We start from the raw sequence: 22,620 nt of genomic DNA, 5'->3' as shown, positions 1-22,620 counted from the left end.
GCAGCCAAGGGGCGGGTGGGTTGGAGCTGGGCGCAAGTTCTCTAGGCACATCTAAATGGCACTGAAAGGAGGTAACATGAGGAGAAGTCTTTCTGCCTCGTTTATTGGCTCTCCAGGGCTGCTAGTTGGCATCTATGCGAAACAGAATGCTTGAACTAAATGACTAATTCAGTAGCACAGTTCTTATATTCTTACTAGAAAAAAAAAGCCCATTGCAAGGAGGAATGCAGTGAGCGCTAGGACCCAGAGGACACTGGGAGGTGCAGATCTCTCTCTCTGTCTCCCTCTCACTGTGTGCCTCGCAGCAGAAGGCATAGTAGGTAATTAGGGCTGGTTTGTAGAAGGGAAGGAGGGCTGGTGTGCAGTTTGGGGCAGCTCTGTCTGTCTCTCCCTCCCTTCGTCGCAGCAGGGGCGGCTCTCTCTGTGTTTCTCTCTCTGTAGCAGCAGGAGCCATAGCAGGTAATTAGGGCTCGTTCTTAGGAGGGAAGCAGGGCTGGCGTGTCTGAGAGGAATGTGACTAGCGTCCAGAGAGGGAGGGTGGGAGCTGTAGGGGCAGGGCCAATCAGAGTGCAGTTGCTGGCTGCACCCTGATTGGCCATATTCCAACTTGGACAGCCGGACACGTTATACCTCCCAGGCTGTTTCACAAATATATAGAGGAACCATGGATAAGGATGGATTCAGGTTGGATGTCTAAATACAACATTCTGTGTCTTGTTTCCTTGGCTTCAATTCCGTACCCACTTGTTCCTTCTGGTTTCCTACTCCTGACCAAAGGTTTCAAATTGATTGAAAAATCAGACTCTTTGAATGCCGCCTAAAGAAGATGCATGGCAAATCTGTTCTGCTAACAGCGGTGCTTTCCTGTGGCACAAAGAGCTACAGGAAAGCACTGGGGTGAACACAACCGATTCATAGGTTCAAGCATAACTATTTTTTATGTATACAGTTTATTCTGGTTATAGTGCCTGGACTTCTATGAATAGAGAAGGTTGGTTTTAGCTGCTCTGCTTTAGGGAAATATTTACATTCTCACTGAATGCGAATATAGAAATAGTGTGATAGGAAACGGCATGCATAGTTCGTTTCAGCAATCTTTGAGGGCACAAATAGGCTCACTGTACTTGTTCCCAAATTCTGCAGTTTAAAGCTTTCTCCCATTTTATTAAGAAATTAGATTTCTTTGTAGGGATATCTGTAGCCGTAGCCCTAATAATTCTCGGTTGGTGTGCTGATGGCACATCGACTAAAACTCACCCCAATTGGCCCTCAGTGGGGACTATGCCCCTAATAGGGAGAAGGCACTCCCCCACTGAGGGCTGGAAAACGCCACGCCCCATTGTTGATTAGCATTTTCATGCTAGAGAAACTTTCTGGGTGAGTTTCGTTTTCTTAGCTGCACCCAAAAGTGCAGAGATTTCCTTGGAGATCATGGGTGTGCTGAACATCACCTCATGAGTCCTCATCTGACCAGAATTCAACCTGAGTTTTTAGCTCAGCACATGATTCATGCCCATCTCTACCTCATTTCTCATTATTTCTACATCATATCCTCAAATTATAAGGTGTATTATGCAGTTTGTCTTCTGCTGTTCTTGTGTAGAGTTTTAATTAGAAGTGCTAAAACCATTTTACATCTATATTATTTTCCATTAAACTCGACATAGGTACGTGTGGGTCATCTCCTAAAGCAATCAGTCATCAATCAGTCTAACATAATCATTATTCGCTCAGCTTTGTATTAATTTCTGGGGGTGAAATTGTTGAGCTCAGACAAGATTCTAAGCCCCCTCATGTAATGGGAACATCTATTAAGTTATTCAGGTTTTTCAAACAACGTGTACACAATTTATGAAGCTTGTTAGAAGACCAAGGAAGACAAGCAAGTGAGAAAAATGAACAATTTTGCTCAAAAACATACCTCAGAAACCATTTATAAATATATATATTTTCAATTACTAGCTCAGCCTGTCTCAACTTTTGTTACTACTGAGACATCCCTGAAACATTCTTTAGGCTTCAAGGAACTCCAGAAGTGGCACGATTGTGCAGAACATGGTCGGGAAGCATAGCTGTGTTGTTGTTGTTGTTGTTGTTATTTAATTGATTTCTAGCCCCCCACTCCCAAAATGGCTCATGGATGTACACATCCACCTGGGGGCCCTCCCCTTCCCACCCACTCCAGGCCCATCATTGGCTATTGGGGGGGGGGGGTTGACATGACCATATATGGTCATATCACTCAATAAATGTTTAACAAATTTTAAAAATATATTTAAAAAATAATGAACTCCTACCCATTCAGGAAACCTTTCTAGGGCTGTCAAGAAACCCCAGGGTATCACGGAACCCTGGTTGAGAAAGCCTATACTAGTTTGAAGGTATCTGAAAAATTATGGACACATTAAGACTCCTCCTTGTTTTTTGTCTTTGACGCTCCAGCAGTCATTCAAAACACCTGTTGTGGGCAATAAAACAGCTTAACATAACTAGGTTATCATCCTTAGTGGGTTAAGAAAGGTGTTTGCAAAGTTTAATTCCTGCTTAGTAGAATTAAACCTGTTGGTAGGTTCTAATTCCACAGTTCCTTGTGGGGTAATCACAGCTAGGCTGAAACTTGAGAAGGGGGTGGCTACTCCTGTAATGAGCCTAATGCTGGGAGCGATTGAGGGCAGAAGAAGAAGGGGACGACCGAGAATGAGGTGGCTGGATGGAGTCACTGAAGCAGTCGGTGCAAACTGAAATGGACTCCGAGGAATGGTAGAGAGCAGGAAGGCCTGGAGGATCATTGTCCATGGGGTCGCGATGGGTCGGACAGGACTTCGCACCTAACAACAACAAAAACTCCTGTAATGGCCCATTTCCTCTAGCCTCAAGGATACGAGGAGCTCAGTCCCCCTCCCTCAATGCACATTAATTTTACTCAAGGGTATGCTTTCTACTTCTTCCAGGTTGTGTTGGTACCTGGGATAACCTGACTTGCTGGCGCACTGCAGAAATCGGGGAGACCGTGACAGTCCCATGTCCAAAAATATTTAGCCATTTGTTCAACAAACCAGGTACTTTTTATGTTTGAGTTTTACTCTGTGTGTGGGGGGGGGGGGAGATTACATGTGTTCTTGACAGCAGCAAGAAGTCCAAACATTTGACTCACAAAGGGTCATCCCAAGGTAAAGTGCATGTCTTCCAGTGTGGCATAGTGGCTAGAGTGGGATTCAGGCCGGGGTTCAACTCCTAGATTGCTACAACGCTGGGGGCTGAACTTGATCTCATCACCCTCTTTTAGCCTAAACAACCTCAGGGCTGCTAGGTGGATAACATGGGGAAAGGGGACACAGATACCCCATACACCACTCTGAGCTCTTAGAGGAACGGAGGGGTACAAGTATGAGTGACAGGTGTCATCTCTGCTTTCGGCCACCTTGCTGCTTCATTGGTAGACCTGCTCTGGGGTCTTCCATTTAGGATGTGATAGGGTATAAGGAGTTAGAGTGATCATGATGAACATGTTTCTGTAAATCAGATCGGCACAGACTGTGACCCTTGAAACCAAAAACATTTGTGATGTGCAAATGCTGGCAGGGGCTCATGGGAATTGTAGTCCATGGACATCTGGAGGGCCGCAGTTTGACTACCCCTGCTGTAGATCATGCAGCATCACCTTAAACAATAGCAGAGAGTAATGAGTTTTCTGTTTAATGGGAACAATTTTATTCAAATTACTTCTCCATCAGACACATTTATCGCCACAAATTAGGCTTCTCGAAAGCTGGAGGCTGATCGAGCCCCTGCCGAGTGACTCTTAAATATTGTATAGCAACTTTCCGGATTGTTGCTGATGAACATCTCGGCAGGGGCAATTTGGGACGTTAAAACAGCTCAGGCAAATTTCAAACCCTGCAGCCCCTGGAGCACTTCCTCCTATCCAAACCCCAGGGATTGTTTGGCTCGGGGCTGGCTGGTTAGCAAAGTTGGGGACCTGGGGCTGAGCCAAGGAGACCTGCAGTGCTGCTGGGGCTTGGGGGGAGGGGCGGGGCGGGGGTCAGCTAGGTTTGCTCCTTATTGCCAGCGGCTCTCTGGGGTCTAAACCAACCTGGGCCTTAGCCAATCAATGAACTGCTCAGTCTCTCTTGGTACGCAGTGATCTCTAGAGCAGGGGCAGCCAACCTGTGGTCCTCCAGATGTCCATGGACTACAATTCTCATGGGAATTGTAGTCCATGGACATCTGGAGGACCACAAGTTGACTACCCCTGCTCTAGAGTATTGGATAGCAGGTGTTTTTTTTGGGGGGGCAGGTTTGCCCAAAGTATGTCTTTTAGGGCAAGGCCTATGTTGGGTGACATGATCTGAATTGAATGGGTGAGAAAACATTTTGATAACCTGTGATACGAGTCTTAACTCTAACTTGCTGAGGACCAAAGTTTCTGCTGGCTTTGTTTAGAAGAAAAGGAGAAGACAAGCTGACGATGGGAACCTATGTAGGAACCTTTATTGATGAGCGTTGAACCACACAGCCAAGGAATGCCGGCAGCCAAAACGAGCCTCTAGGCAGGTTGCCCTGGGGCTTGTTTTGGCTGGTTGCTATATAATTGGCTATATAATTCAACATTCATCAATAAAGGTTCCTATGTTGATTCCCATCGTCAGCTTGACTTCTTTCGGTTTTCGGCCAACGGGTCTTCATTGCTCCCCTTGGCTTTATTTAGAAGGCTTTGCTGCCGAAAATTGCCAGATATTGATGCATAACACTTTTCGTTTGTTTTTAGGAAATATAAGCAAAAAGTGTACAAGTAGAGGTTGGACGGACATATTTCCAGATTTCCTGCTTGCCTGTGGATTTAAAGACATTGATGAGACGAGCACGGTAAGACTGCCGGTTCAGTTGCAAAAATTTTGATATGGCCTAGAATGTGCGGGATGTTTCCATTGCATGAGTAAGAAGAACCCACTGGAAAAATTTCGCAGCAGTGGATTTGCTTAATTATTTCCCCTTTCTAATCCTTCCAATCCCAGACTGGCAGCCAGTGACATTAGAAACATTAATTTTTAAAAAAGCAATTAACGTCAATTAAACATGAATGCTGGAACGACACCCATAACAACGATAACAGCTGCTGGAAAGCCGACATAAATATTGTCTCTGTAGGACATCATTAGAGATCCTAATTGAACAACAGAGGAAATAGTCTCTGACAGATGATGGACTCAGCCCACCCAAGCTTCTGACATTACAACCAGCAACTAGAGTTGGACGAGGGGGGAATAGAAATGCTGGAACAATGGCAGCAGTTTTTTCGAACTGGTTTTCTTGTCTCATGGGCTGTGTCTGCACTGAAGGCACGGGTTCAGGTGGGTAGCCGTTTTGGTCTGAACAAAAGAAGAAAGTTTTGAGTCCAGTGACACCATTATGGCCAACTAAATTTCATTCTGGGTGTAAGCTTTCATACAGTCTTAAAGATGCGACTGGACACAAACTTTGAGGGGCTGAGATCAGTGGTATTGATGAATTAGCTCGACAGATTTTTCTGGTATCATGGTAAATTTCACCGCAGACTGAAAACACCCTGTCTGTCTGTCTTGATTCTCAACATGGCTGCTCATGGAATGAGAACACAGATCTCTGCAAACTGGAGAAAGCCCCAGGTTTGCAGAAAAATCTGAAATCTTAAAAACAAAAAATCTTTGGGAGGGTTATCCCCATGCCGAATGATAGAAACAGCACTTGTAGCTTTAAGAAATGAATTCTGTCCGTGGCCGTTGCTAGGCAACCACAAAAGTATTGCCAGCATTCAACCTTAGTTTCTATCAACAAAAGGTCAGGGGCCTTTTTAGGGCTATTTTGTCTTTTGACTCATTGAGACTAGGCCACACAGCAGCCACTGGGAAATTTGCTATCACCCAGCTTCCATGGCTCAACAAGGCCTGGCTGTTTGCTGCTGTTCAACAGGAGCCACTCAAGGAAAGCCTCCATATTACAATAGCTAGAGCAGCCTTTCTCAACCTTTTCTGCCATTGAGGAACACCAAAAACATCCTGCCGGCTTCAAGAAGCCCTGGAAGGGATGTCAGCAGGTGACACCTCCCTGCCACACCCCTGGAAGTCACATGTCACCAGAAATGACACCACTTGGACATTACCACTGGATGTGCCAGCATGCTCCATTGCCCTCATCCCCCAACTCCAGAAATGGCTAAGTGGTCTACTTGACAAGGCTAGTCCACTGCTCTGCACCTCCTGCCGCGACCACCCGGGAGAATGGTTCCACCACCTCACTTGGCTTGGTGAGCTGCTTTTCTGTTTGCAGGGAGTTTTTAAACCAATTAAGCATTCTCAAACGTGGCATTCCTCCTTCAAGACTGAAGTAGGACTGTCCAATTTGTCATCTGAGGTACTTCATTCCCCTGCATGTGAGTGCTTTGCCTGAGAATGATTGAGAATCTAGAACTTGTGGCCTGTGACAACAAAACTTGAGTCCAAGAGCACCTTTAAGACCAACAGGGATTTATTCAAGGCATAAGCGTTTGAGTGCATGCACTCTTCCTCAGCCTATGAACACATCATGTTTTATGTGTGCCTTTGTACCTGTGACCTCTTCCTTGACAGATTCTTTAGACTTTTTTGGCAGAGACTACGGCCATGCTTCTCTTGTGAGTCAAGACAACTAAAATTAGCTCCTTCTGGACTTTTTCATTCTGGCCTGTCAAAGCCCAGCCATGCTTCTTGTATACGCAGATAGCAGCTGCCTGTGGGCTTGTAAAGCTTTTTTCCATTTTAAAGAATGGCTACTTTCTAATTGCACACACAAACACACTTCTTAAAACACAAAAACTCAAGTGTGGATTTAATTAATTAAGAGATTTTAAAAGGCTAACAATAACAAAAGTTCTCAATAAAACTCACCGGAAAAACACTAGTTCTCCCAGCTGCTAAGCATACGTATCACTTCTGAGGACTCAGTGTTATCAGAAAACTTGCAGTCTTGTGGGAAGAATATCCTGGTTTATGAGCAATGCATGCTATGTTTATACTGGGTTAATTTACACATAGAAACTGAATGGGTTTTTGTCGGACATCTGTAGCCGGTTCTGGGAGTGGCGGGGAATAAATGCTAGTAGTAGTAGTGATGATGATGATGATGATGATGATAATAATATTTAGATAGAAGAGGTTTTTCTTTTAGAGCAGGGATAGTCAAACTGCAGCCCTCCAGATGTCCATGGACTACAATTCCCAGGAGCCCCTGCCAGCAAATGCTGGCAGGGGCTCCTGGGAATTGTAGTCCATGGACATCTGGAGGGCCTCAGTTTGACTACCCCCGTTTTAGAGAGAGAGACTTGTCTCCCTACATATTCTTCCAAACAGTTTACAAAATAAAACTATATTACTGAAAGAGGGATGTTACCCCCCTCCCCAATTAAAAGTGTGGGGGAATCAGCAGAGTGTGTGAGTGGGGCTTGAAAACTATATAGGGGAATGAAAATTCTAATGAAGATTCAAGGCTTCCAGTGAGTGTTTTTATGAGCCTCCCTATTGTTGGAACACAGTAATGAAATCACTGTTGCTAAAAATGGTCCTTTTTTACATAATTGCAAGTGGATCTTCTTGAGACACAGACTGTCTTAGTTTAGAGATGCGGCATTTGAATAGTGATGCTTCTTTGCTGACATATATTTCACCTAACTCTCTGGTATCAAAAGATGCTTGCTTGGAATTATTTGGAACGGTGTATTTGAATTAAATAAGGCAATATCAACCCACATTCTGTACTGAATACACAGGAAAGAATCATTTTCTCCTTTCCCTCCATTTATGTCTCCCTCAAAGGTAAAGGTAAAGGTAAAGGTATCTCCTGTGCAACCACTGAGTCATGTCTGACCCTTGGGGTGACGCCCTCTAGCGTTTTCATGGCAGACTCAATACGGGGTGGTTTGCCAGTGCCTTCCCCAGTCATTACCGTTTTACCCCCCAGCAAGCTGGGTCCTCATTTTACCGACCTCGGAAGGATGGAAGTCAGAGTCAACCTTGAGCCGGCTGCTGGGATCGAACTCCCAGCCTCATGGTTAGAGCTTCAGATAGCATGTCGCTGCTCTACCACTCTGCGCCACAAGAGGCTCATATGTTTCCCTTATGCTTCATTAATAGGATAGCCAGGTAACCCTTAAATCCAGTCTAGAGGGTTTCCCTTCTAGACATTCCTGAAAGGCCCTGAGTGTTGGGACTGTTGTTTGGCTGTTGAACTCTTGTCAACCTTATTGTCCTCCTCAACCTCTTGTCAACCTAATTATCGCTGTTGAAGGATTCATGAAACTTTAGCTGGTAACCAGTACAAGTTTGACTTCTGTTGTGAGGAAGCTGAGGATTAAAGCTATTTTATGTTCACTCATCTGCTTTGAAGATTTGTGTTCCTGCTGCCTGCCCTGGTTATATTGTAATACCCCCTTTAGCCTGAAAAGAGCATGAAATAACTCTGTAAAAGCCTGTGCAGATCGTCTTCCATGGTCAGGCTTCCTTCCTTCTCTGTGAGCCCCATAGTTCCTTCTGTGGCCCAGTTTTTAGCTATGCTTCCTAATGGAGTTGGGAGGTAGCTGCTTCACCAGCCAGTAGCTCTGCATCCCTTGTGGCCTAGCTGTATTAGAGAACAATATTTCTGCATTGGCCAATCTATATTAGAGGAAGGGTGTTTATTGTTCTCTATCTATAAATTGTTCTCTATCTATAAAGAGCCTCTTGTGGCACAGAGTGGTAAGGCAGCAGACATGCAGTCTGAAAGGTCTGCCCATGAGGCTGGGAGTTCAATCCCAGCAGCCGGCTCAAGGTTGACTCAGACTTCCATCCTTCCGAGGTCGGTAAAATGAGTAACCAGCTTGCTGGGGGGTAAAACGGTAATGACTGGGGAAGGCACTGGCAAACCACCCCGTATTGAGTCTGCCAAGAAAACACTAGAGGGCGTCACCCCAAGGGTCAGACATGACTCGGTGCTTGCACAGGGGATACCTTTACCTTTAGCTATAAACTTCCCTTCAATGAGAGAAGGGGTCTGACTGCTAACCCTGCTTGATGTATCGGGCCAGGGTGAATGCCAGCCAGTGTCCCTGCCGCTCTTCAAGATACAACAAGATACAATTCACTCCAGAGCAATTTGAATGTCAAAAATTCTGGTAGGCTTCATATTCCTTGCAGCAACAAATTAACCTTTTGTCTAAAGATTTTTTTTTTATCTTGTTAAACAGAAGTGAGAAGTGTGCTCTGAAGTGGAAACAACACCCTGTCAAAAACTCAAGCGAGCTATCTTTAGCATATTATAGCCAGCAACTGTATTAATAGAAAGCAGCGTGGACTGACTTCCACATGACTGGATATTTATTTTTATAAGAGACAAGTGAAAGTACTGCACTTTTGGTACTTACTCAGTGAAGTCTAGCAGGGCTTGGTGCAAACACCTCAAGCTTCTGAGACAGACAAGTTTATATATATACATAGTAATTGTAATTAAAACATACCAAACAATAGAAGTTCAGAAGGGCTTCCAGATCACTGGGTGCCAGTCCTGTGAAGGTATTCATAGGAGGAGAAATGCATTAACACCCACAGTTATAGACATTACACTTGATGATAAGCAGCACTTAACACCATAAACGTGTATTTTAGGAATCGCATCAGACGTCCTTTATTAACCCATTATTTTATTATTTCTGTTATTGATTTAGATTTTTACACCGCCCTTCCCTACGGATCTGGCGGTTTACATAAAACATTGTGGAACATTTACATAGAACACTATCAAAATCAATATAACACTATAACAATAACGACAACACACCAACTAGTACAGCACTTCAACAATAACTTTGACATTCCCTCAGCAGGTTCGATCTCTCAGTCTGGGGCTGCCACCATAAATGCCATCCCTGTGTCAAATTAAGCCACAGTAGATGCATTTTGGTTAATTTTTTCGATAGCACATTTGGTAGGGCAGCTATGCCTCGATTACTGGCAGATGTCTGTACGAAAATCTAGCTTGTACCTAATTTGTTCTGTTTTCAAGAATCTTCTTTGCTACCCGGGGTCTGGTGTTCTGTTATTTGGGCTTCCTTCACACATGCATATTTCTGTCTCAATGACTTAACCTTTCTTTGATCTCCTATAATCTCAGACTCTTCTGCGATGGGCAACTCTGTTTATGGCAGCAGATCCTCATAGGGCATATTGGAGATTTTCCTTTCTCCCATCCCAAGCATCCTTTAGACCAGGGGTAGTCAACCTGTGGTCCTCCAGATGTCCATGGACTACAATTCCCATGAGCCCCTGCCAGCAGTTGACCACAGGTTGACTACCTCTGCTTTAGACAACAGCCACCAAGTGCACTGGCCATTGCTTATAATGGAAAGGTCACACATAATGGGAAGCTCACCCATGCCTCCAATGCATAGACTGTCCCCTGAGATGGTTGGCTCTGCCTATGGAAGTCCCAAATGCCATGCCGTCCATAATAGCAGGGCTTTGCTTGGAACAATGCCATCTTGTTGAATGCCTTATTTATGTCCTTCTCAGCAAATAATGCATGACCATTTTTTTTCCCCTTGATAGACTTTCTATGTTCTGGTGAAAGCCATTTATACCCTTGGTCATAGTGCCTCTCTCATTGCTCTGACTACAGGAAGTGTAATTCTTTGCGTTTTTAGGTAAGTACGCCTGAAAATGGGAAGGGGAAGACAATTTTGAATCTCGTCTAGATTTCCAGCCCTAGATTAGATGTCGAGAATAAATGCTGGAAGAGGAGAGCTGTGGGCAGCATTATTACTTAATGGCCATAGGAGACGATCCTAAATTAAGCAGAAGAATCTTCAACGACCTGTCTATCTCAGAAATGCCAATGCCTATCTTTTTATGTGTAGGAAACTTCACTGCACGCGGAACTACATGCACCTGAATTTGTTCCTGTCTTTCATTCTAAGAGCAATCTCTGTTTTAGTCAAGGATGAGATTCTCTATTCCAACACCAGCACAGATGAGTGTCCAGAAGAACAGCCGTCCTTGGTAAGGAAATAAATTGCTGTTAAAGATTTCTCCACCTGTCACATGGGGGCGGGGAACATTGTGTTGATGACAGACAAAGGTGCATTCAGGGTGATGTTACTTGCAAGACAAGACCTGCTAGATACACAAATGAAGTGGAGCTAACAGATAACCTTGCAAAAAGTCCATGAGCTCCCAAAGAAAAGAACCAAGCAGAGTTCAAGGCACATGAGGTGGTTTGGGTAGACCCTCAGGAGATGCAGGGGAAGATCAAGGTCAGGAGAAAACAGATACTAGGAGAAGAAACCAGGAAGCTAGCCAGAGTTAATGGAATCTGGGAAACCAAAAGGAAGACACTATGGAATGAATGGAACTTACCCAAAATAGAGGATGGTCCACTAGGTAGGAATAGAGACTGGAAGTTGAATTTGAGTTCTACCATCATCATTCTCCAGTTTGGGGTATGTCGCCAACTCCGTGCTCCATCTGAAAAATTGAGAAAAATAATAATGATCCATTTTACAGAGTTGTAAAGCCCTTTCTGAATTAGTTGTAATAAATAAACAGTGATAAATGGGGGTAGATTTTTAGAAGGTGGGAGATGAACCATGTTGAGTGTGTGTGTGTAAAGAAACAAAATATGGGGACTTGACCTAGTATCTATTGAGAGTTTGCATTCTTGTTGTTTAAAAGATTAAATAATGTATTAATATGCCACATTCTGTGCAAATCTACTCTCCAAGGCCTCCTCAGCCATTGCATAAATTCTTTCCTTGGACATTCGTGCCCCTGGTTTGATCACTAGGCCCAACGAAAACCAACATTTCTGCACTGAGGAGAAGCAGGCTATCCCAACTCGTTCCCTAAACTTTCCGTAATTAAATTTGATTGCCTGATAAACTTCCCATGAATAAGTCCTGTGCCAGCAATTGGGAGAACTGATATTTCTTTTCAGACTCCAGCTGATTAATTTGGAAAGGAGTGATGGGAGGGGAGTGGCTAATTTAGGAAGGAGCTCTGCAGCTTTTATCCTAACTAGAAGTATCACTTTAGATAAAACTGATATGAACCAATGTGCTGGAGTCTGATGCAGCGAACATTAGATCTGCATGGAGGAGCGATTCCTTGTTTAGTTACATAACTTTTGGGAGGGACATTCAGGGTGGTGCATTCCTCAGAGTGATATTTGCTTCCGGTGCAATGGCTCTGGAATAAGCTAGCTTTAAACAATAGTAAAGGTAAAGGTATCCCCTGTGCAAGCACCGGGTCATGTCTGACCCTTGGGGTGATGCCCTCTAGCGTTTTCTTGGCAGACTCAATACGGGGTGCTTTGCCAGTGCCTTTCCCAGTCATTACCGTTTTACCAGTTCTTTATTTTATTTATTGTCTTATTAAATTAATATACTGCTGCTCTCTGTGGACAGGCCTGGGACAGTTTACAACAGGTTAAAATGAGTTTAAAATACAATACAACCAAACAATAAATACATTGAATGCGCCGATATGCCCGCTACTTCTCCATATATTCAGTTCTTAATGGTGGGATTTTATTCTGGACAGAGAAGAAGGGAGGTCCATATGATTTTATTTGCTTGTTCTGGTCTCAGCCATACACCTTATGGCAGGGGTAGTCAGCCTGTGGTCCTCCAGATGTTCATGGACTACAATTCCCATGAGCCCCTGCCAGCATTTGCTGGCAGGGGCTCATGGAAATTGTAGCCCATGAACATCTGGAGGACCACAGGTTGACTACACCTGCCTTATTTAGTGCCATTTTGGAGGCTCTGTGGAACTTGAATAGTTCTGTCAGGGTCCCAGTCTTGCCTGGCAACTGATTCCACCAGGTTTGAGCCAGGGCCCTTAAAGATTGAGGCCAGATATATGCTTTTGGGCCCAGGACTACCAACATGTTAACAATTGATGGTTGTAATGCCCTCTGAATTGAATTTCTTCTGGTTAGTTGGTGGCCCTGAACATTTTCTGGCTAGCCTTCTTATTGAAAGTGCATTTAGTTTTGGGGGGATTTCTCAATTATATTTGCTTTGAAAGGCACGCAGAATATTTGGGAGATAGACAAAAAATGCCAAAGGAATACGCTCTGGCTTTAAGAAACAACACCAAAGACTTCATTCTAAATGGACTCTGAGAGGCACTTGCTGTTAGTTTTCATGTACCATATATAAAAAAGTGATATCTTGAATCAGATCCAAGCAATAGCAAAAAGGCCCTTTGAGGCTACCAGTAGAAAAGTTCATGGGAGGAGAAGCCTCACATGTCAGAGCATATATCGATCAAAAATGAGTTTTTAACAAAGGAAGCTATTTACTGTGTTGCAGAGATTTTCTTTTGCAAAAAATGTTTCATCCTCGGTTTGTAACTTTCCAGGTCGGCTGCAAGGCTAGCTTGGTATTTTTCCAGTACTGTGTAATGGCCAACTTTTATTGGCTCTTAGTTGAAGGACTATATCTCCATATCCTCCTCATGGTCATATTCTCTCCTAACAGACACTTCACCATATATCTCCTTATTGGATGGGGTAAGACGTTCTAGTACATGCTTCTTTTTCTGTGTGCATTCCCAACTGTGCATTATTTGGGGTGCTTGTTATCCTAGAAAACAACAGTCATACATTATAGCCTATCAAGTATAGAACCGTGGATTCCTCAATGTGGACTCAGAAGAAAAAAGGAAATCACGAGGCACAGAGATGTAGTAGCCTTCTCTATGTTTATAGGCGAAAAGGTTATAACATAAAGTCATAAAGAGTCAACCAAAACGGGATCCTAGGTTAAGTGACCCGCTTTCTGTTTTATCTTCGTCAGTGGTTGCTCTTCCAATATACTGTCACAGTAGTAGTCGTAGTATCACATTGGCAAAATGCTCATAATCGTCTGGGGATTTCATAAAGTGCCCCAGACATTATAGCCTACCTGGGTGCTGTTTTTGCTGTCTTAGGAGGCGGGAAGTCAGAAAGTGAATCACATTCCTGGTGGGTGACAATTTGCTTGTTGATTCACTATTTATGATGGATTGGCCTAGGTGTTCAGATTGTTGGCCAAGCATCCTGGAGGGGCACAGAATAGTAATAATAATAAGCTTTATTTTTATATTCCACTCTTCCCATAAGGCTCAGGGTATGTAATGTCAGTCAATAAAATACAGTAATAAGTAGCATTAAATCCCAGGAGGGGTTGAGTACACAAAGCTCTAGGGAAGCCTTTCTCAACTCTTTTACCGTTGAGAAATCCCTGAAACATCCTTCAGGTTTCAAGAAACCCCAGAAGTGGTGAATATGGTCTGGGAAGGAAACCTTGCTAGAGAAAGTCCATTCTGATAAACAACATAGGTGCAAATTGCCATGTTTTATTTTAAGTTAATCTGCCATGCTTGTGGTTAGTTTGCATACATGGCTATGTGTTTCACATTGATAATGGGATACATTACAGAAACTAATTCCACACATTCTCCTTTTCCCCATTCCATCTTTTTTCTAGGAATCCCTACAGTGTTCATCGTTATATGGACGATATCTAGGATCTACTTAGAAAACACTGGGTAAGTTACAAACAGGGAGAAAATTTCAAAATTTTATTCTCACACAAATTGGTTTTGAACTTGTCAATTGTCCACAGTCACCAACTCTTCAGATGTTAGCATGTGGTTCAACGTGGGCTAGTGCAACATTATGCACATTGGAGCAAAAAATCCTTACTATATCTATATCTATATCTATATCTATATCTATATCTATATCTATATCTATATCTATATCTATATCTATATCTATATCTATCAACCTGTCTTATTTATCCATCTGTCTATCCATCTATTCAGTCTGTTTGTCTTGGGTGTTTATTTATTATAGACCCTTTTAGGACAATGGAAGTGTAACATTTTTATTCTTCCCTCCATTTTCTTGTAGCTGCTGGGATACCAATGAGCACAGTGGTCCTTGGTGGATTATAAAATTACCAATCCTAATTTCCATTTTAGTAAGTAAATTAGACATTGCATATGGGTTATTATCATGCTGCATCTTTGCACAGTGATTTCTTGGCCTATTAAGTTTGCTCTGTGTCTGTATGCTTGCCGTAATCTTGGCAAAGTTTATCGTTTTCATTCATCATTTAGTAACTTCATTTATAAACGTTGCCTTTTACCACAAGGATGTACAGGCTGAAGGAGTACAGTTCATATGCTGGGTCACCACATCCACTGCTGCTATTAAGAACTAGCCACTATGGTCTGGCTTTACCTTATGGCAAAATAGCCAAAAAATTTTTTAACCGTTGACTCATTGTCACCCCAAAATAAAACGTCTCTGTACTTTGGAGAAAATCAGAGGTGATCTTTCTTTTCTTTTTTTTCTTTATTTTTCCTTTTCTTGTTTGCAAAATGCAGCTATGATGAGTTGTGCAGTTGTGTGTGGTTGTTTAGAGTAAGCAGAGTTACTTTGTGCTGTTTTCCTGTAAAAATCATCCAGTGGGCATTTCCCAAGACTGACATAACCCTGGAGATTGGGGGGAGAGGGAAAAACAGAAACTAATGATTTCTAGCTGATATGGATTGATGTATTTTAACTGTTTTTAATGTTTAAATTGGTAAACATTTATATATTATTTATCTTAATGATGATATGAACCGCCTCGAGCAGGTTATACCGGGAGAGGCGGTATATAAATATAATTATCAAACAAATAAATAAATAAATATTGAGTTGCTTATAAATAAATAAATATTGAGTTGCTGGAGAAAATTTGTGCCTGCCTTTAAGTTTTACTCAGCCACTGAATAATTAATTACTCCTTGTGAGGTTGTATTTATACGACTACTGATTGTTCTTTGGTAACACTCTGAAACTGTCAATCCATTTTTATCCTGCCTTTTCTCCAAGGAGCTCAGAGCAGCGTACCTGAGATTCCCCTGCATGTGGTCCTCACAATAATCCTGTGAGGTAGATTAGGCTGCGAGAGGGTCACTAGCCCAAGGTCACCCCCTGACTTTGATGGCCAATTGGTCATTTGAAACCAGTTGCTTCTAGTCAGACATTCTAACCACCTCAGCCACTGAGTCACTTACTTCTGATTTTCCAAACATCTCTCCACGTCAGCATGTTAGAAACATTTCCCAATAGCATTTTGGCCTCAGATACCTTGTTGGCAAGCTCTGACACTTTGTGCTGTTCACATTTTTATAGCCTTCCCCGATCTTCTTAATTGGAGATGTCCTGTACCAGACTGTTCTCTGGAAGCACTATCAGAACTTGGCACCAATGCAATTTGCCAGCATCCTCTTTTTCCTTCTTTGTTTCCATGAATATGCCATTTCGGTTTGGCAAATCGTAAAAACTGCATGGGGTTTTGACATACCTGTTGTTGTTGCTGTTGCTGTTGCTGTTGCTGTTGCTGTTGCTGTTGCTGTTGCTGTTAGGTGCAAAGTCGTGTCCGACCCATCGCGACCCCATGGACAATGATCCTCCAGGCCTTTCTGTCCTCTACCATTCCCCGGAGTCCATTTAAATTTGCACCTACTGCTTCAGTGACTCCATCCAGCCACCTCCTTCTCTGTCGTCCCCTTCTTCTTTTGCCCTCGGTCGCTCCCAGCATCAGGCTCTTCTCCAGGGAGTCCTTCCTTCTCATGAGGTGGCCAAAGTATTTGAGTTTCATCTTCAGGATCTGGCCTTCTAAGGAGCAGTCAGGGCTGATCTCCTCTAGGACTGACCGGTTTGTTCACCTTGCAGTCCAAGGGACTCGCAAGAGTCTTCTCCAGCACCAGAGTTCAAAAGCCTCAATTCTTTGACGTTCGGCCTTCCTTATGGTCCAACTTTCGCAGCCATACATTGCAACTGGGAATACCATAGGCTTGACTAAACGCACTTTTGTTGGCAGGGTGATGTCAAACTCCTTAGTCCAACAGGTGTTCAGTCTTTATTCAAAAGCTTTGTAAGGTGCTTTGTAACCTGTTGTTACAAAGCACTAATTTATTTCCTAGGTTGTTACCCTCCGTTTTTGGCCTCAAAAGTGGCTTACAGTAGATTCAAAATCAATACAAAGCCATGATAATTAAATAATTCCGTAACAACAGAGTTACCAAAACAATTCCTGGAAACCAATCGTGGCGGTTGTTGCCTCAATCTGATCCACCTTCCTGACCTGTGTGGACTCCCCAAAGTTTTGTTGTAAACAGCCAACTTTGAATATGAACAGGTTCATCTCCTAGGAATGTAGCAACGTACTATCTTTTTCTTCTTTTTAGAAATTATCCGTAATTTATCTGTTTCCATCTCTGGAATTAGAGTGGCAACGTTACTGCAATGGATGATTTTACAAAATGAAAAGTATATTGTTGTTGCTCTTGTTGTTGTTGTTGCTGTTGTTGTTATTTTTATTTTTATTTCCTGCCACTTCCGAATCTGGCCCATGACGGGTTACAATGTCCAATAAAACCCATTAAAAACCCCATTAAAAGACATAAAATCACAGAACATGCCACCCCAAAATAATAATAATTCATAAAATCTAAATGTGCAGGAGAGGATCCTATACTGTCCTTTCCCTGTCTTCAAATGTGGAACAGAACTATTTTAACAAGTGTCCTAAATAAAATAAATAAATACTTACAAGGAATCAGCCTCACATAAGCCTTCCACAGCAGATGTACATCATCACCAAAGGCCGGCGTCATGAGCTTTTGAATAAAGACTGAACACCTGTTAGACCAGGGGTAGTCAAACTGCGGCCCTCCAGATGTCCATGGACTACAGTTCCCAGGAGCCCCTGCCAGCGAATGCTGGCAGGGGCTTCTGGGAATTGTAGTCCAAGGACATCTGGAGGGCCGCAGTTTGACTACCCCTGTGTTAGACTAAGGAGTTTGAATTTTTACTAGCTGATTAATACCATAAAAATAGTTTGAAAAGTAGCTGTAGCAGTAGAAGAGCTGAATTCAAGCCTTTAAGGTGCTCCTGGAATCTAGCTCTTCCTACCATAAGCTTTTCTTAAAGCGAAATGTACTTTGTTTAACTAACTGAGGTGGAACTGCTAATACACACAGCTTTTTGTTTTGTTTTTTTGTAGGTGAATTTTATACTTTTCATCAGCATTATAAGGATCCTGTTACAGAAGTTGAGATCACCAGATGTTGGAGGCAGCGACCAGTCCCAGTACAAGTGAGTGCAACTGTGTGTCAACATCTGGGTAAACAGCGGTCAACAGGAGCTCAGCTGAGCCCTGATTCTTCCTGGTTCTTTTTCAGGAGACTTGCAAAATCGACGTTGCTACTTATCCCGTTGTTTGGAGTCCACTACATGGTGTTTGCAGTCTTTCCTATCCGCATTTCCCAAAAGTATCAAATCATTTTTGAATTATGTCTGGGGTCATTTCAGGTAACTTGTGAGCCTTCTCGCGGTCAATATTTTTTACTCTCTGACGCTATTTACTGTTATGTTTAATTTTAACTTGCTCGTCTTTTCTACTTTTCCAGGGCCTGGTTGTTGCAATCCTGTATTGTTTTTTGAATAGTGAAGTAAGTTCACATTTACCATCTTATGATAATTCCGAAAAGGAGCAATGAAAGCGAGAGAAGTTGTTTGACGCATCATCTGATTGAACAACCCAAAGTGACCCAAGACAATAGATAACCTTCATTAAAAAAGAAATCAGTATGGAAATAGGCAACCCACCCTTTTGACGGTTGTTGCATTTATAGCTGTCAAAATCTCTGCCTAGATATTAAAGAATCATATTCTAACCCTATTCTAACCCTATTATTCTGCTATATTTAACAGTACAAAATGCTCATGACGTTATACCAGAAACTATTGGATATTTACAGAACTGGTCTTACATTAGTAAACTGTGTCACAGCACAACACAGCCACATGATAACTCATGTTTGGCATTCGTACTGTTATGATGGTCAATTCATAGTCTGACGAAGAGTGCTTGCACTCGAAAGCTCTTGCCTTAAATAAATCTTTGTTGGTCTTAAAGGTGCTACTGGACTCTGATTTTATATGCCCAGAGTAATGCTGATCTCCACTTTGGGCCAAGAAGGATTTGTTTCTGCAAAATTGGCCCAGGAATTCTGAAGGCTTTTTGTCTTCCTCTGGACATGGGATGGAAGTCACTGGGAGAGTAGGGGAGAGCGGGGGAAGTAGCTATGAATTTCCTGCTTTGGGTAGTGGGTTGGACTAGATGGTCCCCTGAGTGCTTTCCAGCTCTACATTTATTTGTTTTTTAAGTCAGGTAAGGGTGACAAGCACTACAGATTCTTGGCAAAGTCACCAGCACAGTATACCTCTGTATACCTTGATAGTTTCTCCACAAAGGGAGCTATGAGACAATATTACTGTTGTGTTATAAAGAGCCATTTGTTTCTATCATGAGTCTTTTCTTTTCTTTTTTATCTTTTTACCAATGAAGTGCACTTTTCATGGTCCAAACACCACAGTAATAATTTTCCTGCCTGCATGCTTTGTTTACATTTAAGGTCCAAGGCGAACTGAAAAGAAAATGGCGGAGTTGGTGCCTGAACCAAAGAATGGGTCGTGATTACAAGCTTCACAGCTCTTCCATTTCTAGAAATGGCTCAGAAAGCATCTCGCAGCTGCATCGTAACTCGTCAACACAGTTTTCTCTCCAGACAGAAACCTCGGTGATATAAACCACGTGGGAGCCAGCAAAAGACTAGACAATGGATTGCTGTGTATAGCTCGGTCGATGTGATATTTCTGAAATGTATAGTTTGTACTCTGTTTTTGTCTACTTAACATAGAGATGGCCCAGTGCAATGCAAAAGATACATTTTTTTAAAAAAGCTTAGCGCTAGTATTTGTTTTAGTGCCAAGATTCATCCCGAGGACAAAAAATACATGTATTTAATGAATTTGCAATGGTTGACTTTGGTTTAGAGATCAATGACTCTTATCTATTTCAGTCTAAAAGTGATTGGGATCTGCTGGATGTTTTCTCCCAGAGGTTCTTTACCTGCTCTTTCAGACTACTGTACCGCCCTGACCAGATTTAGCCAAACTCTGCTAACGCTGGCACCATGACCTTATTATGGTGATACATGTTTCCTGCTTCCTGAATGTAACGAGCAGACTCAGTGGGCATGCCTCCTAGTCAGTCAAGGCCCATGAAGGTGAAAGTGTGAGGAGGCCCTTTTAAAGACGGCCAACTTGGGATAATGATTAAGAGCAGCAAGTTTGATTCCCCACTCCTCTATATGCAGCCAGCCAGTAGTCTTAAAGTTTCTTAAAGCTCTTCTTGCAGAGCCGTTCTGTTAGAGCTCTTTCAGCCCTATCTCCCTCACAGGGTGTCTGCTGTGGTGAGAGGAAGGGAAAGGTATTTATTAGGCACTTTGGGTCTATTTTGGGTAGTGAGAAGTGTGGCATTAAAAATAGCTCTTCTTTTAAAGCTGGTTGAAGTCCCAGAAGCAAAAAGCTATAATCTGATTTCACTGCTTCAATGACAATTCTTGTTGTTACATCTGTCTCATTTTTATCCGCCCTTTCTAAAAGGTGTTCTCTGCCCACATTTTATCCTTGCAACAATCCTGTGAGGTAGGCTACACTGGCCCAAGTGTATCTGGCGGCTGACTGGGGGATTTCAACTCTCCTGTTTTCCCAATCCTAGGGCTCACTTAGATATGGAAGCATCCTTGTCTCCAGGCTTGGCTGCTCCCTCATTACCCAGCAAGAATTGTCCTTCACCTTCACAGCCACTGGGCCTCCACCCGCCCCCCCCCCCCCCAGCTCTATGTCCCTTTCAAGATTCCTCAGTCAAGGGAAGATTACAATCAGGATTACAAGATACACCATCAAGTAGGTTTGCAGGGTTTGGGCCACCATGGTGTTTCTGAAAGAAGAAAATCTTAGCCTTAAAAATGACATCTAGCTAAGCCCCAAGTCTGTTTCTCTAATCACTATACTATATTGGCTTCCCACTTGGCAATTTCCATAACTGACCGCAGTTTTTAAAAAAAAGGGCAAATGTTTTCGTAAATATATGCATATTTGTATAAATATATAAATTAGTTTGCAGAATTCAGCTGTTATTAGCACATAACTTTTATTGAATTATTTTGTGCAGAATATATCCATTCTTGTTCATATCACATCAAATGGATCTGTATTTCTCTCTAACTGCAGGATGTTTTTATCTGGGTAATTAATAATTTTAATTGCACTTCTACTGTGCATAGTAGTTTGCTCTCTCTATTGGGCTTGACCTCTGAAAAGTTCAGTGTCTCTGGCTTCTGTTAGGGTTACCATATTTTAGAAAGAAAAAAAAAGAGGACATATTTCCAAACTTTCTACTTCAAACTAGTGGTCACTATGTCAGATCTTTTAAAATACTGCTACTATTTAAGCTGTGATAGCTGCTACTAACTAGGAATATCCCTAACCTCCCAACCCCAAAATAAGCCATTTTCATCTCTTTTTTAAAAAAGAGCCCAAAAGAGAATGGATGCCAAAAGAAGGGGACATGTCTTGTAAAAAGAGGACATCTGGTAACCCTCGTTTCTGTTACAAATAGACACAGGATGGGAATCGGTGACAGCCCATGGTTACCCACAATGACAGAACTTGGGTCACAAGCCAGACAAAGAATACCCAATAAATTATGAACTTTGTTGTTCTTAGGTGCAAAGTCGTGTCCGACCCATTGTGACCCCATGGACAATGATCCTCCAGGCCTTCCTGTCATCTACTGAACTACCACAATAACAGGGAAGGGGGGAGCCTTGTTTTGATTAACAAAAACCAATCACAGTTGAATCCACTCTTCCCATCCTGCATTATCCCAGACTAAATTAGGGTCACGCATGTACCCATGAAGTGATCCATGAGGCCCTTCCTGTCTGACTTGGCCCTCCACTGCTAGGTTATGCTTGCTGTAAGTACCTGCACAATGACTATCCATCACCAGTAAGCAGAGTCTGCAACAAGAAAACACGTCTGAGATTTCAAAGACCAAGAGAATGGCAAGAAACCAGCCTGAAGCCCTCTTAACTTGTTCCCTAATCAAGGTTCCTATTGGGGAAGAAACATTCTGGTTCCCCATCATAGAGCTCTTGGGGTGTTTGGGTTTTTTACCCACTTCAATCTTCTAACATTCTTCATACATAGATTTTATTTTATTGACTTCAAATTCTGCTTTGAGCCCCACTTGTAAACACAACATGGGGATATAAGACAGAGAGAAAAGCCTAGCCATGGAATGGAAAAAAATAAAGAAGGAATACTAGGAGAGAAGGCTGTTTTCGGTATTGTCTGAGAAATGCTTTTTAGTACAGACAAGCTCTTGAGTAAATGCAGAGCTGCAAAAAAAGACTCCCCCCTTTTTTGGCCATCAATTTGCAGCCATGGTGACCCCATGGGGGTTTTCAAGGTGAGAGACATTCAGAGGTGTTTTGCCAGCCTCTGTGTAGCAAACCCTGGACTTCCTTGGTCTCCCATCGAAGCAGTAACCTGGGCCGACCCTGTTTAGATTCTGAGACTTGACAAAAGTCTATCCAGGCTATAGATCTCTTAAGCCATCCTAAATAAAATGGCTTTGGTTACCGCATCAGAGGGTATCGATCCAGTTGCTGCATCCAG

At 42.6% G+C, this 22,620-nt stretch overlaps 1 protein-coding gene across 1 annotated transcript in view; it reads left to right on the top strand.

Annotated features, from left to right (window-relative positions):
• VIPR2 (vasoactive intestinal peptide receptor 2) overlaps positions 1–19,908 on the top strand; it is a 42,178-nt gene extending 22,270 nt beyond the window's left edge. The window contains exons 3-13 of the mRNA XM_077303286.1: positions 2,952–3,059; positions 4,769–4,866; positions 10,590–10,684; positions 10,898–11,039; positions 13,404–13,554; positions 14,513–14,573; positions 14,941–15,010; positions 18,092–18,183; positions 18,270–18,399; positions 18,498–18,539; positions 19,506–19,908. Coding sequence (XP_077159401.1) covers positions 2,952–3,059; positions 4,769–4,866; positions 10,590–10,684; positions 10,898–11,039; positions 13,404–13,554; positions 14,513–14,573; positions 14,941–15,010; positions 18,092–18,183; positions 18,270–18,399; positions 18,498–18,539; positions 19,506–19,679 — 1,163 coding nt within the window. The 3' untranslated portion in view covers positions 19,680–19,908. The remainder of the gene's footprint in view (positions 1–2,951; positions 3,060–4,768; positions 4,867–10,589; positions 10,685–10,897; positions 11,040–13,403; positions 13,555–14,512; positions 14,574–14,940; positions 15,011–18,091; positions 18,184–18,269; positions 18,400–18,497; positions 18,540–19,505) is intronic.
• Positions 19,909–22,620: the final 2,712 nt, after the last annotated feature.

This window comes from Paroedura picta, chromosome 11 (assembly GCF_049243985.1).
Source record: "Paroedura picta isolate Pp20150507F chromosome 11, Ppicta_v3.0, whole genome shotgun sequence".
Lineage (NCBI taxonomy): Eukaryota > Metazoa > Chordata > Lepidosauria > Squamata > Gekkonidae > Paroedura > Paroedura picta.
Note: the sequence above shows the minus strand (reverse complement) of the source record. Positions and strands in the feature narration are given on the sequence as shown.